This window comes from Panthera leo, chromosome B4 (assembly GCF_018350215.1).
Source record: "Panthera leo isolate Ple1 chromosome B4, P.leo_Ple1_pat1.1, whole genome shotgun sequence".
Lineage (NCBI taxonomy): Eukaryota > Metazoa > Chordata > Mammalia > Carnivora > Felidae > Panthera > Panthera leo.
In genome coordinates this window covers 107,195,058-107,209,263 of record NC_056685.1, presented here as the reverse complement: position 1 = coordinate 107,209,263, position 14,206 = coordinate 107,195,058, and the positions used below count along the sequence as shown (strand labels likewise).

Genomic DNA, 14,206 nt, shown 5'->3' with positions numbered 1-14,206 from the left:
CAAATAATAGATTTAAAAAGTAGCGTACTCAATAGATAAAAAGTGGGTATTTTCTTTTTATTTATTTAATTAATTGATTAATTAATTAATTTATTTATTTATTGAGAGAGAGAGAGAGAGAGAGAGAGAGAGCATGTGCACACCTGTGTGTGCACAAGCCAAGGAGGAGCAGAGAGGGAGAGAGAGAATCCCAAGCAGGTTCCGCACTGTGAGGACAGTGCCCAACCCTAGGCTCAATCCAACAAATTAGGAGATCATGACCTGAGCTGAAATCCAGAGTTGGACATTTAGCTAACTGACTGAGCCATCCAGGTGCACCAAAAAGTGGGTATTTTCAAGATTGGTATATATACAACTATACTCAACAACATAGATAAATCTTATGGACATAATATTACATGAAATAATAAGATGACATACTGTATGATTCCACTTATAGGAAGTTCAAAATAGGGAAAACTAATCTATGATGATGGAGGTATGAATACTGCAGAGGCATGAGGAAGTCTGGAGATGTTCATATGTTTTACATCTTCATCGGAGTGGTGTTTATGTGGGTGTAACTGTCTAGAGAAGAGGAAACAGAGCGAGTAAAACTAATGTAAAAGGCTAGTGCTCTGTATGATAAAACAGTGCTCGATTTGGTTGGAGCATTTGGAAGTCACAGAAGTGGTATAGATGTCTTTACACTTTGGTACCTTACTGTGGACTCTTACATTAACAATATAGAGGGTGTTCTCATTTTGCGAGGCAACAAAGAACTACAAAAGACTGTTGAGCAGGGCATACATAAGCTCAGAGTTGTATTTAATGAAGGATAACTGATAAACAAAACATTGTGCAAATCATTTTGTCAAAGAGTACGCACAAACTCTTGTTAATATTCTCGGAGCACAGTCACATACTGTACATGCTTGTAGAGTAAATAAAGAGGATATTAAGAAATCAGAAGCATACCTTTTCAAGTGTTGTTTAAAATAATCTATGACATAGTGTTAAGAGGATAAAAATCTTAAAAACTGATTTAGCTCCAAAACAGTATACTAAACATTTTTAAGACCTATATTTATACGTTGTGGTTGGTACTTACTTCATCAAATGTAAAATCCTCCAAATTTATTTCTTCATATTCTTCTTCAGATTCTTCATTCTTAATAGCCTCTAAAGCTGTTGTCAGTTTCTTTCGCAAAAGGAAGCCCTTCCAAACTGCCTAAACAAAAATTTAAAGCATGTTATACAAGGTTATAGATCAAACTACAAACCAGATTCTCTGTGTTATCCCATTAGGAAGATAAAACATCTAAGCCCTTAGTTTAATGGCTCAATAATCTGTTTTTTGAACTTTATGTGACACTTAAAACTGTAAGATAAATTAAACAACTGCATGTGTCTAAAGTTCTGAATCTCAGGAGACTTTCCTTGTGGTAAGCAGAAAAGAATCTTTAAAACTCCCTCAACTGCACATGTAGGTCAACCAATCAATTATCTGACAATTCCTCCAGGACCCATTCTAAACTAAGAAGAAAGAGATACAAAGGAAAACCAATTTTTCTCATTTTCAAATAATTGTGTATAAAATAAACTAACACACATTTAGGAAAATTTCAACATATACAAATGGCCATATTAGAAAGGTATAATCTTTTCCCATAACTATTAACTAATTTCATTTTAAAATAAACTAAGCACATAAAAATAGAATTAAAATCATTCAGATTCCTTAATAATCTTGGAGTTGAGAAAGCTTTCCTAACTATAACTCCAAGAACTCTGTAGCTTTTAAATAAGTACTTTTATATACTACTAGGGAGTGAGCTCTAAGATCCATTAAGTATAAAAAAAAACAAGATAGAAACAAGTGTATATTGTATGCTGCCATTTTTATGCAACTTTGCATATAAATATACAATAAATACATAAATTATATAAACATATACACTCAAATATATTCATATATATATGTGGTTGTTAATATTTACAAATAAAAGTTATGAAATTAATTTTAAAAATCATTAAGTATAGAGGCAGAAAATAGGATGCAAGATATAGCAACAGAAACCAGACTTCTCTGAATATACCTTTCTTAGATTTGACTTTGGAACTGTGCACATGCATAAAATAACTATAAAACAAACAAATATGAAATAAAAAGGAAGTCCTGAAGAGATACAAAAACATATTTTATGCTGGGGGCATATACACATGGAAGTTATTTAAAGTGACTTTAAAATATATTTATTCCTAGTCAAATATACTCAAAAGACAAATTTAACTACAGAAGATACCTTAAATATGTTTTCAATAATCATATTGTTAGTAATAATATTGGTATTGTTATCATGGAAAATCTATATATGGAGAACTGGAATATATGGACAATAGCCAGAACATACATGACAATAGAAGTCACTCATAACCTCTGCAGCAACTAGCCTTGAAAGCCAAACCACAACCCAGGCAACAAGTAGCCAAGAATGGTCCAGATTTTGTCAATGACTGTCAGCCTCCCTACTTTTGTTCCTACTTCCAACTCAGGATCAACCAAAGCTAGCCAAATAAGCTTCCCAACCAATCACATAATATGTCCTACTTTCTAGCTGCCCGCTTTAATACCTTCCCCCTGCCCAAACCCTCCAATTAGACCATACCCGAAGATCTTTTTTTTCTCTCTCTCTTTCTCCACTAAAGGTTTCCTACTCTCCCCCCTGCCTTTGAGACTATGCCAAAGGCAACTGAGAGTGGCTGAGTCCCTTGCTATAGCAGTCTCTGAATAAATAGCCTGTTTTCTTTTTTTCTTATTTGTATGGTCCTTATTTATTTTCACTAAGTATGTGCATGTGTACACAGACACAAACACAGATACGCACACACACACACACACACACACACACACACACAGAAAGGAGAGTGAAAAGGAGGAAAAAAATAAAGAACAATTATGTTAATGTTATTGGGAACCAGAAATTTCCATAGAAGAAAAAAGATGCAAATATAAAATCGAATAAGTAAAAATCCTGTAGTCCTAAATTTAATATTAAAATATCAGTATGAACCCATGGTATACTTTTTCTTAAAAATATGTATTTGTAAGCTCCGTACAATGAAAAAACATCTAGAAACTATGACCATACCAGTAACAACAACACCTCTAAGATCCTAATTCACTCCTAAACCCAGGCTGGGTTTCTAAATATTATCCCCATTAAAGGAACCAAAGATCTTTGGCGCAATGTCTGAATCTAGGCCTGGCACAAAATGTATGCAAAATGAACCTGAAACATAATGGCACATTAGAAAGCAAGGGAAGTTTTTAAAAACTACTGAATTGTGTCACAAAAGCTAATTTGAAGCTAACCTGGCCAAATGAGGGACAATTTGAGCATCAGTAAGAGTAAAATTGCAATGGAATTAAACATCATATATTTAAAAATTTTATGTGTATATTATGATAGAACACATTATGGTGACCTCTGAAGGATACTGGGAAACCTTATTAATCTAAAACTTGGTAAAAAAAGCATCAAGCATTTAACCTGCCTTTCCAGCGAATTGCACCTCAAGGTAAACTACATAGTCAATTAAACAAAGTTTCTCTCTATAGACATTTTTTTTGTTTAAAAATGAAGAAATTACACATAGAGTATCAATATTTTGCAAACTATTTACAAGAATTGACCTAGGCAATTATTATCAATGGTCACTAATATTCCTAAAAGAGAGGCAACTAGACATTATGTGCTTCTTCACTGTAATACATACAACCACTTAGAGGTATTCATTTTTTAAACTTTTTTAAAAAATGTTTATTCATTTTTGAGAAAGAGAGAGAGCACGAGCAGAGGAGGGGCAGAGAGAGAGGGAGACACAGAAACCGAAGCAGGCTCCATCCAGGCTTTGAGCTGTCAGCACAGAGCCCGATGTGGGGCTCAAACTCATGAACCTTGAGATCATGACCTGAGCTGAAGTCAGACACTTCACTGACTGAGCCACCCAGGCGCCCCTGAAGTATTCTTGATAAAAAACAAAACAAAACAAAACAAAACAAAACAAAACCCAAATAATAGCAAATTTTATAACTTTCAGCTTACAGAAAAAGAAGGAACCAAGAAACATGTATGTGATGCTATGGGGATACATTTGGCAAAACTCAGAAAGCAGAAAACTACAGGAGAAAAGACCTAGTTTCCTTAATAAACTGTAAGGAAAAAAGAGAGAGGGTTACTATGTATTTAAAAGACTTTTAAGTATTATTTAAACCAAAGGCAAAGTGATGACTTTATTTGTATTTTGATTAAGAAAAATCTGTAAACAAACATTGATAAAACAATATAAATTTGAATATTGATTTGATATTTGGTGATATTGAAAAATAAGTTTCAATTTTTGGTTGGTAATGTAGTTCTACTTAAAGCAATAGGTCTTATAGAAATTCATACTGAAATATTTACAAAAGAAATGGTATCTGGAATTTGTTTCAAATAATCTAGTGATGAGTGGGGAGAGGTGGGTTGGTTACAGAAGATATCAAGGTGACATGGAGACCTAGGGAAAACAGGGTATAAAGGGAAACTTAAATCCAGGCTTTCAATAATAAGGATCAGCTCACTGTGGTTCACAACGGATCCAGCCCAACTCATCAGGGACAGGACTTCTCCAAAGCTCTAGAGTACAATATACAGTGTGTGTCTTTCTGGTGTGATATATATAGATACTTTCCTCCAGCCACCTCTGATCAGTTTATGAGAAATAAAGGTATTATAGATGTCCAGATTCATCTTCTAGCTTATTTGTTTCTGTCAAGATCTTAACTTTTCCCCAGTAATCCATCTACAATTAATTCATGTTTCTCACATATTCAAATTAATTCCCTGGCCAAGAAATTGTATCTATTTTCCCTCCAACTCCCATCAACTCCCATTCCCAAAACATACTATACACTTGTTCTCTCCTAAAGGATTACTTTGTAATCATCTGGCAAACAACGAGAGGGTGAGAAAGACCATGGGGCAAAACGTTAACATAAGGTGATTCAGGTATCCAGACCTTGCTAGCTCTGTAATCCTGACAGACAGCTGTCAAGGATGCCTCAAAACCTGTCTTCATTTCAGCCAACCAGAAAGGGAAAAGAATATGAAGGGATATCTGTGCAATGTTTAATGATCCGGACATGGAGGTGGTGTACATGTCTTTCATGTACAATGTATTGACTAGAACTCAGAAAAAGAGCCATACTAAAGTGCAGGAGAAGGTGGGATATCTAGTCTGGCTGTATGCTTGGAAGAAGGGGAGAATGTGAGTTTTAGTGAGCAGAGAGCAGCCTCTACCACATCCATCATAAAATGTTCATTTTGCTCCTTCTAAAGCCCAGGCTCTTTCTATTGCTTTGTGCTCTGCTTTCTAGAATGGTAAGTCAGTCTAGAATTCATACTAACACAAATGCTGTAAGTAACCAGATGACTGTATGCAAGAGAAGAGAAAATGAAACTGAGATCACTTCAGGTGATTTTAAATACCATGGTGTACAATAAAAGAGACTTGCTCTAAGCTGCAAAGGCTGAATTATGCTTACTTTTGTCATGATACACAGAAGCTCAACAAAAGGACATTCATCAGAGATATCAGTCCCTGAACTAGACTGTTTCACAAAGTGATAAACTTCTGTTTCTTCACTGAACAGAATGAAGCAAAAGTTTCAGATCCATGTACCATCAATGCTGAACAAAGTATTCCTTATCAACTGATGACAGGAGGGAGTTTGGTCTGCATGATATATTCATTTCTCATGTTGCAGAATAATATTTTGAGATAGTAACTGAGGTTCTTTCTTTTCCTCAGAGTTTCCTTGAATCCATTGAATCCCCCCCCCCACTCCCACCACCATTCAGGCATTAATAATGTCTATGCATTGCCCTTAGGAATACAGTTCAGACAAATTAAGTCAACTGAAATACTGAATATATTTATTAGAACCATAGCAAAGATAATGTTGAAAACTATGGCTTTTGTAGTAAAAGCCAGCAACTTAATTTTAAGGCTATTCCTCTAGTTGGTTATTCCAATACCTTGGAGGCATCCATGACTCCTTACGCTCTCTTACATACCACACCCCCATGAACTGATATTATCAGCTCTACCTTCAAAATAAACCAACATATATTCTGGCCTGTGATTTTCTTACTGCTTCTACTGCAACACTCTGGCCTCATGCTACCATTATCCCTTGTCTGAATTACTGTAATATCCCCTAACTGATTTTGCTGCTTCTACCCCTGCCTCCCTACAGTATAATCACAACATAAAGGAAACTTGATCATGTGAGCCTACTGCTCAGATTCCTATATCTTCCCATGTCATTCAGATGACAAGCCAAAGTCTTTACACTGACTTATGATTTGTAAGTGTTACCCTTCTCCCCTCCATCACTGTCCAGTCACCCTGGCTTCTTGTTGCTCTTTATAAACACTGCAGTATCCTCCTAAATCAGTGCCTTTGATCAGATATTCCACTGTCTGGAGTGTTCTTCCCCCAGAAAGCCAATGGCTTAATCTGTCACTGTAATGTCACATTTTCTGGCCTTCCATTTCCATCATATCTAAAATGATAAACTTTCCCTTGATACTCCTGTTCTGTTTATCCTGCTTTATTTTTCCTCTTCGTACTTATCACTATCTAATATATTTATTTACTAACTGCACATCCCAACAGAATGTAAGCTAGTAAGATTTTTGTGCCAAGAATATTTGTTGAAAGAATGGATAAAGGGAAAAGCTAATTTTTTGGTTACTCTCTTTCAATTCGGTACCATTATGTATTTATTTAGTTTATTTAGTTTATGTATTTATTTAGCATTATTTAGTTTTATGTATTTATTTAGTTTATTTCATATTTATGTATTTTTTTAGTTCTGCCTCTTCCACTAGAATGTAAATTCCATGAGGGCAGAGAACTTATACAGTTTGTTTATAGTTATGGTTCCTAAGCCCATAATAGTGCTTGACAAATAGTAGATTCTAAAAAATATTTGATGAATAAATAAATAATAGGATGAATGTGATTAGGTTGAACTTCACTTCAAAATCTGATCTTGGTGAGGTTGAATCAAGTCTATTCAATACTTGCTCCCTGAATTTCTCATTAAAACGTGTATTTGAAGAACTTTAACAATTATTTTAGTAGATTTTTAAACATGCTTCTAAAAACAGCTCTAGATTAGGCCAAGTGAGAGTTGCTATGGCTAATCAAATGTTACCAAATGTGGCAAATGGCATATCTGATCAGAAGCTTTAAATATGATTGTGTGGCTCAGTTTGGCCCTTGGTCATGAGAAATGTATTTCTAAATTATAGGCTACTCTTTCACCCTAGATACTAAGCACAGGCACAGCCAACCTATGGCCTACATGTCACCTAACTAAGTAAGAAGCAAATCCAGTAGCTGTAAATCACTGACATCCGTGGGTTGTCCATTATATAGAATTACTCAGTGAAAGATGACAACTACATCTCTCAGGACTATTTCACCAAAAGATTAAAGCTAACCTGAATAAGAATAGCAGCCTTTTCCCTCTGTTCTTGGATATTCACGGTGTTTTCCCTTTTTTCTTCCTTTAAAATAGTTTTATTCTTGATGCAGTCATTGGGTTGGAATGTCAGGGGTTCTACTTCAGCAGTATGTAGCCTTGTAGAGAAATTAATCTGTCTGCGTACCATGTAACCACGCCAGTGTGCCTGGATTACCAAAGCTGCCATACTATTCAGAAGAGGAAAGAAAACATGGTTAGAACCCATAAAAACAGTTGTAGGTAAGAGGTCCTCATAAACTGTATGTATAAACATGAACTGCATCAAGTATTATTTTGAAATAAGAACATCTTTTGTTTAACAATAGGCACATAGGTAAAAATGGTACGGAAAACCTTCAAATCTGAAGAAGAGAAACGGGCCAGTAATTTAGAGAGGGATGTGAGGACTAGGGGGTTTTTGTTTGTTTCTTTTAAGGAGGAAAATAATACCAAGATTTTTGTATGATAACAGAGTATGTTGATCAAGTAGAAAGGGGGGAAAGTGATGATGTTGCAAAAAGGGACAATGCAGGAGCCTATGCTGAGTTGCAACAGAGGATGTGATCTTCTTCACAGTGGAGAGACTAGCCTTGGACAGAAGGGAGGGCCCCCTCCACTGTAAGAGAAAGGACCCGTGAGGTTATTACTAGCTGCACTTCCCTCCCTGCCCATGACAAATATTAAATCATGACAAACCCAGTAGTAAATTCTAACATTTTCCCAGCCTACATCTATTTGACAATTTCAGGCACTGAATCAATCAATGCTGTGTTTTATCCATACCCCCCTAGGCTGCCCAGCAATATTAGCAAAATTTGAATAACAATGATAGTAAGTGGGTTCTCAGTGTGCTTCACCTTTTAACTCTTCCTAATTGGATAAATTTCCCTTTTTCCACACAGATTATTGCAGGAATATTATCAAGGTACTGAGTATAGTCAAAATACTAATTATTCTGTCTTAAGTGCTCTTTAAATTCCAGAGTTTAGTTTAAAAGGCACATGAAGGAGAAGTGATTCTTGCATATATCCCTTGCATTAAAACAGTTTTCAGTAATTTTATAATTATTGGCAATTCAAATGAAATTTTCTCCTTCCTCATACTAGTAAGTTTAAGGCAAAGTGGAATTGAGTCATAAACTCTGCCAGACAAGATCACACATTGTTTTCTCTCATAGTAGTATATTTGTGGGAAATTAGGAATGATGTAACCCTTTTTATCATTATTTTGCTTTATTATCACTATTGTTATCATCATCATAATTTTACTTAAACCCTGTAGAAGACTTCAATCTATTTTGCTATGAATAGAAAGTTAAAGTTAATGGATAAAACTTCTGACCTAAGATAAACTACTTGAACTCCACATGCTTAGAAAAAATAATCACATTCCAACAAATCATGTCCTTCTGTAGGGTAAACAGAACTATAAATTTTGCAATGGATTTAATTTGTATTCAGTTGTTCAATTATCAATTCATTCTTTCTTCTTTTGAACAGAAACAAGTTAGGAAGTTTTTAAAGCACTATAATTGGTATTTTGGCTGATAAATAATCTGAAAATGTATTTATCATTTATAACTGGTAAAAAGTGAAAGGCTTGTAAGAAAACTCATTTAAGCTCAGACAGCATCTTGTATTTTTCTACAAATGCATACAAGTTTCACTGACTGTAACTGTAAATTTCTTCTAAAGCTCACCAGTCATTGAGTGCCTGAATTCCTCAGCCCAACATCATCAAAATTTCCCAAGGGAAACAACAACAGTGAGGGATATTTTCCTCAGTTACACTAACACAAGGACTGTTTTTTACTACACTGAAAGCAGGTAAACATGATGACTTTGGGGCTTCCTGAATGTAAGATGTTTCCATGTTGAGAAAAACAGCTTGTATCAGAGGTGCCTACCATCATCACCATCACCATCATTATCTTTTTTTTTTTTTTTTGGCAAAAATCATAATGATAAAATGCCCTTAGCATAAGAACACATGTAAATCATACTTAGGAAATATCTACACAACTGACAGTGAATCTTCCTGAAACACTGAATGGTGAGGTTCAGTAAATGGGTACATTTTCTTTTCTCGTTATTCTTTAGCTCCTTGGCTTGTCTATATTTTCAGTTCGCAATCCTTCCTTATTATCATCGTTTAGTTATTTTATTGATAACAGATTAAGAAGTTCTGCATGTTGTTTATATGAAATTACAATAGGCAGGGTCTGGAGTGTTTGGAGATGATGGGGTTCAGAATATGCTACCTCAAAATACGGCATCCTGGTATACTAAATATTTTAAGCTGTAGGAATTTGAGAAACAGCATGTCCAGGAAGGACTTTTTGACCTTCACCAGAAGCAGGCCATAAGACCCTCCTGTGAGAGGTGTCCTTCATGTACCTAGAGAAAAGAAGCATTCTCATCTGAAGATGGATGACAAGAAGAATCTGAATCAACAGGCCTTGCTAAATTTACCCCAGTTTACTACACTTAGCTTATACCCTTTGCCCTAATTATATTTTCCACAACCTTCTATTCTTTGTCAAACCTGATACGAAATTGCTCAGGTTTAACTATTTCTTCAGGTCTTATTTCTTTAGGAAGACTTCCATGTCATGTGAAACATATTAAATACATTTTTATGCTTTTCTCTTATTAATTTACCTTTTATTTCAGGGATACCAGCTGAGAACTTAGAAGGGTGGAAGTAAAAGATGATATTTTTCCTCCCTTACAGAGCAAAAGTAATTGATTAAATAAACTGATGAAATATAAAGGAGGAAATATTAGAGCCACTTTCAAGAAAATTTAAAAAATTTTTGCACAAGGAATACATCTTAGTTTTAGCATATCAAACTTTTTAATATAGCTTTCAGAAAAGAAATCACCATTCACACTGACAACTTCTGAAAGAATAAAGACTGGGAAAAATAAGGTCAGCTACTGTGATTTTCTGCATTCTGCCCTATTCAGCACCTGTTATTTTAGGAAAAGCTAAATTTAACCATTTTTTAATTTTGTTGGCTTGACAGTGAGGCCAACAGTAAAAAAAGAAAAAAGTTGACAAGCTGAAGTAATATTTATCTTTTCTGGTTTGATAGAAAAATTAAAGCCATTAGCTTTATAAAAGTATTTAAAAGTTGGCAAACCATAAAACAGACTCTTAACTATTAAGAACAGGAGGTGGGTGGGGGATGGGTTAAATGGGTGATGTGTACTAAGGAGGGTACTTGTATGATGAACACTAGGTGTTGTATATAAGTGATGAATCACTAAATCCTACACTTGAAACTAATATACTGTATGTTAACTGGAATTTAAATAAAAACTTGAAAGAAAAAAAATTAAAAATTAAAGTATTTAATAGTTGGAAGAGGTTTATGTGATTAATATCAAAGAATATTGGCATACTTTATAGGTTGTTATGCCAACAAAAATTATAGCACATGCATTCAAATACTTGCATAGATGCTTATTAAATTATTCTGAGATCAAGAAGCAAAGACATAGTACATGAAAAGGTATACTTTTAAAAATGAAATTACCTGATTATTCAGCAAGTTTTCTTTATATTATTTTTAGAATAGCAGAGTGTTTTATTTTTTCTTAAAAATTCATTTTAATTGTTTAAAGATTAGAAAACAGAAAGAATAATTTTACATGTACTTATTTTCAATGAAATACTAGTCAACTAAATCAGAACCTGCCAAAATTCAAATTCATACGTACTATAATTAATAATTTGTACACATCATAAAAACATAATTAAAGGAATTCATATGAAATACAATAGTGATTTAAATCCTTTACCAAAACATGGATGAATACTATCAATAAAAAATACAAAATATACAATGTAAAGAAAAATGGTGTATTAAGTCTTACATTTTATTACGATGTCCAATATTTTGGCAATTCCTCAGCAGAGAACTTGTCATTACTGTTTCCACAAATGGGATTCTTTTAGTGGGGATACTGTTTAATTTGCTGTCTTCTCTCTTCTGGTCTGCTATTTCTCCCTGATTTCTTCCTTCCGTATCTTCACATAAAGAGGATTTGGTTGATGTAGAATGACTAGAGTCAGAATTCATCCATTTCTCAGAAATATCTGGTGATTCCAGTTTATACCTGTCTGAACAAGACTGGAGAACTCTATTTTGCAGGATGCTATCACTATCTGTAGCTAAATGATTTTGCTGGACTTCTGATTCTTCTCTCTGGGTGATACGTGCATCCCCGTGTTCATGTGCATATCGGCATTCATTACTAAGTGTCATTAATTTCTTAAAATAATGGCAGAGATTTTCTACAGCATCCAGGGTGACCAAATTTCTAAACAAATAAAGAAGACATTTAATAAGAACTATATAACCAATATTAAAACTTATATAGGTTTTGGAAATTTCCCTTGTGTGGTTTGACATGAAAATTAAGCTTTACTACAATATTCATTAAAAACTTATTTCTGGTTGTTTATATAGAAATTGATCTCATTTCTAACAAAATTTGAAAATATTTGTTTAGCTAATTTAGATCCGTCAATCCAGACAAAATGTCTGGAAGTTTTAGAACCATTTTTATTCTAGGTATTTTTGGTACAATTGAATGAGAAAAATCCATGCTTTTACTACCATAAACATGAGAGATCATGGCTGCCTAAATTTGGAGAAGTTATTTATGAAACAAAGTTAAAAGTACTTTCTACATTGACTCTTGCCATGCAAAATATTTGTATTGGACTTTTAAACAAAGAATTTATATTATGGGAAAGTTTTATTCCCCTTTTTCTCTGGAAAAACAATCCATTGCAAAGAGAATTCAAATACTTTAAGATATAAATGGTGGTGATTCTCTTAAACAATTGTTGAATTTTTATCTTATGGAGGCTATCTATGGCTTATGTAATTAATCAAACTTTCTGTTTGCCAGATTTGAGGATCTCAGTAGCAAATGTAAAGAACTTTGCACTTGTATGAGCCTTTTTCTTGGCTACACTTTATTTACCTCCCATTATTTTTTTTTTTAATTTTACTTACTCCAACTGTATATTTTCTAACTATATTTAATATATAGCCACAAGCTGTCTTATCTTTTTCTTGCAGGATATAAATAAATACAAGACTTTTAACCATACCATAAAAATGAAAGTTATAGTCCCTATATGTAGAGATAAATAGTCTTGTGTTCACAAAGGTATTATCAGACATTAGCATAGTCTCCTCCAATATATATTTTTGATATTTTGTATTTCATTCATTTTGGTGGCTAATAATGTATAAAAGTTTCAATTCAATATTGGGATATCAAGTGGTTACTGATTAGGTATTGAATTCACCATCTATTATTAATATAAAATATAGTCTATTTTCCATTATCAATGCCAAAATGAAACAAGTTGCAATGACAATGGATTATCCAAAGGAATTGAGAAATCTATGTTTCAACATGAGAGATATCAAGGGTCACCTTTAAACAAAAAAATTGCGTATTACCATACATATTCAAGGAAGTATGTTTAGTTTTGCACAAAATAAATGTAAATAACCTTAGTCTTTATTAAAAGTAAAAATTAATTATCTGTAACAATTATTATTTTTGAGAGAGAGACAGAGAGAGAGAGAGAGAACAAGCAAGAGGCAGAGAGAGAGGGAGAGAAAGAGAATCCCAAGCAGGCTCCGCACAGTCAGTGTAGAGCCTGAGGTGGGGCTCCAAGTCACAAGCAGTGAGATCAAGATCATGACCTGAGCCAAAGTCAAGAGTCGGATGCTTAACCAACTGAGCCACCAGGCACCTAGGTGCCCCAGACAATTGGGATTATTTAAAAGCTGTGAGATTTGTTTTTAATCTGAATGGACTATATACAAAAATATTTAAATAGAAAAACCAAATCTTATGTAGATGGGCATGTATGAAAGTGCAAAGAGCAATAATTTAAAAATTAAGTTTAGGTATTTAGAAGCGCATATTACAATTATAATTCCAGTTTTAATGGAGAGTCATCATAAGTGAAGTATGAAATCACTTTCCTTTTTCATTTGTGTTTTCTGGAGCAATGCAAATTAGAAAATATAATTATAGAGGGGTGTCCAGGTGGTTCAGTCAGTTAAGCGATCAAGTTTTGATTTTGGCTCAGGTCATGATCTCATGGTTTGTAAGATCAAGCCCCACACTGGTCTCTGTGCTGACAGTGCAGAGCCTGCTTGAGATCCTCTCTCTCCTTCTCTCTGCTCCTTCCCCACTCATGCTCTTTCTCTCAATAAAAAATATTAAAAATCTTTAAAAATAAAAGAATATACAATTATAGAAAGATCAAATATACTTCATTCATAGTAACGTACCCTGAATTTTGGATGGGGAATGGGAAATTCTCTTTCTTTTATATCTAATTAGGATTCTACTCTCAACTTCTGTTCTTCTGAATATGTGCATGTGTTGACTGCTCTTATCTACTGTGCGCTCATAATATTTGAATATATTAATATAATATATGTACAATATATCTAATACATAATAAATGTTGTATGCCTTGCTCCATTGTAACTGTTTGTCTAATTTTCTCTTATGCTAATCTGTTAATTCTTTGAAGATAAAGTATAAAACTTAGCTTATTGTGTATTTTGTTTACAATCACTGTCAAATAAATTTATGA

The 14,206-nt window shown here is 33.8% G+C and overlaps 1 protein-coding gene across 7 annotated transcripts in view; it reads right to left on the bottom strand.

Annotated features, from left to right (window-relative positions):
• Positions 1–14,206, bottom strand: part of LRRIQ1 (leucine rich repeats and IQ motif containing 1) — a 214,066-nt gene that overhangs the window by 113,321 nt on the left and 86,539 nt on the right. For all 7 annotated transcript variants that reach the window (XM_042947273.1, XM_042947276.1, XM_042947277.1 and 4 more), the window contains exons 16-18: positions 11,443–11,889; positions 7,539–7,749; positions 1,091–1,210 (exon numbers count right to left, since the gene is read on the bottom strand). In XM_042947273.1, coding sequence (XP_042803207.1) covers positions 1,091–1,210; positions 7,539–7,749; positions 11,443–11,889 — 778 coding nt within the window. The remainder of the gene's footprint in view (positions 1–1,090; positions 1,211–7,538; positions 7,750–11,442; positions 11,890–14,206) is intronic.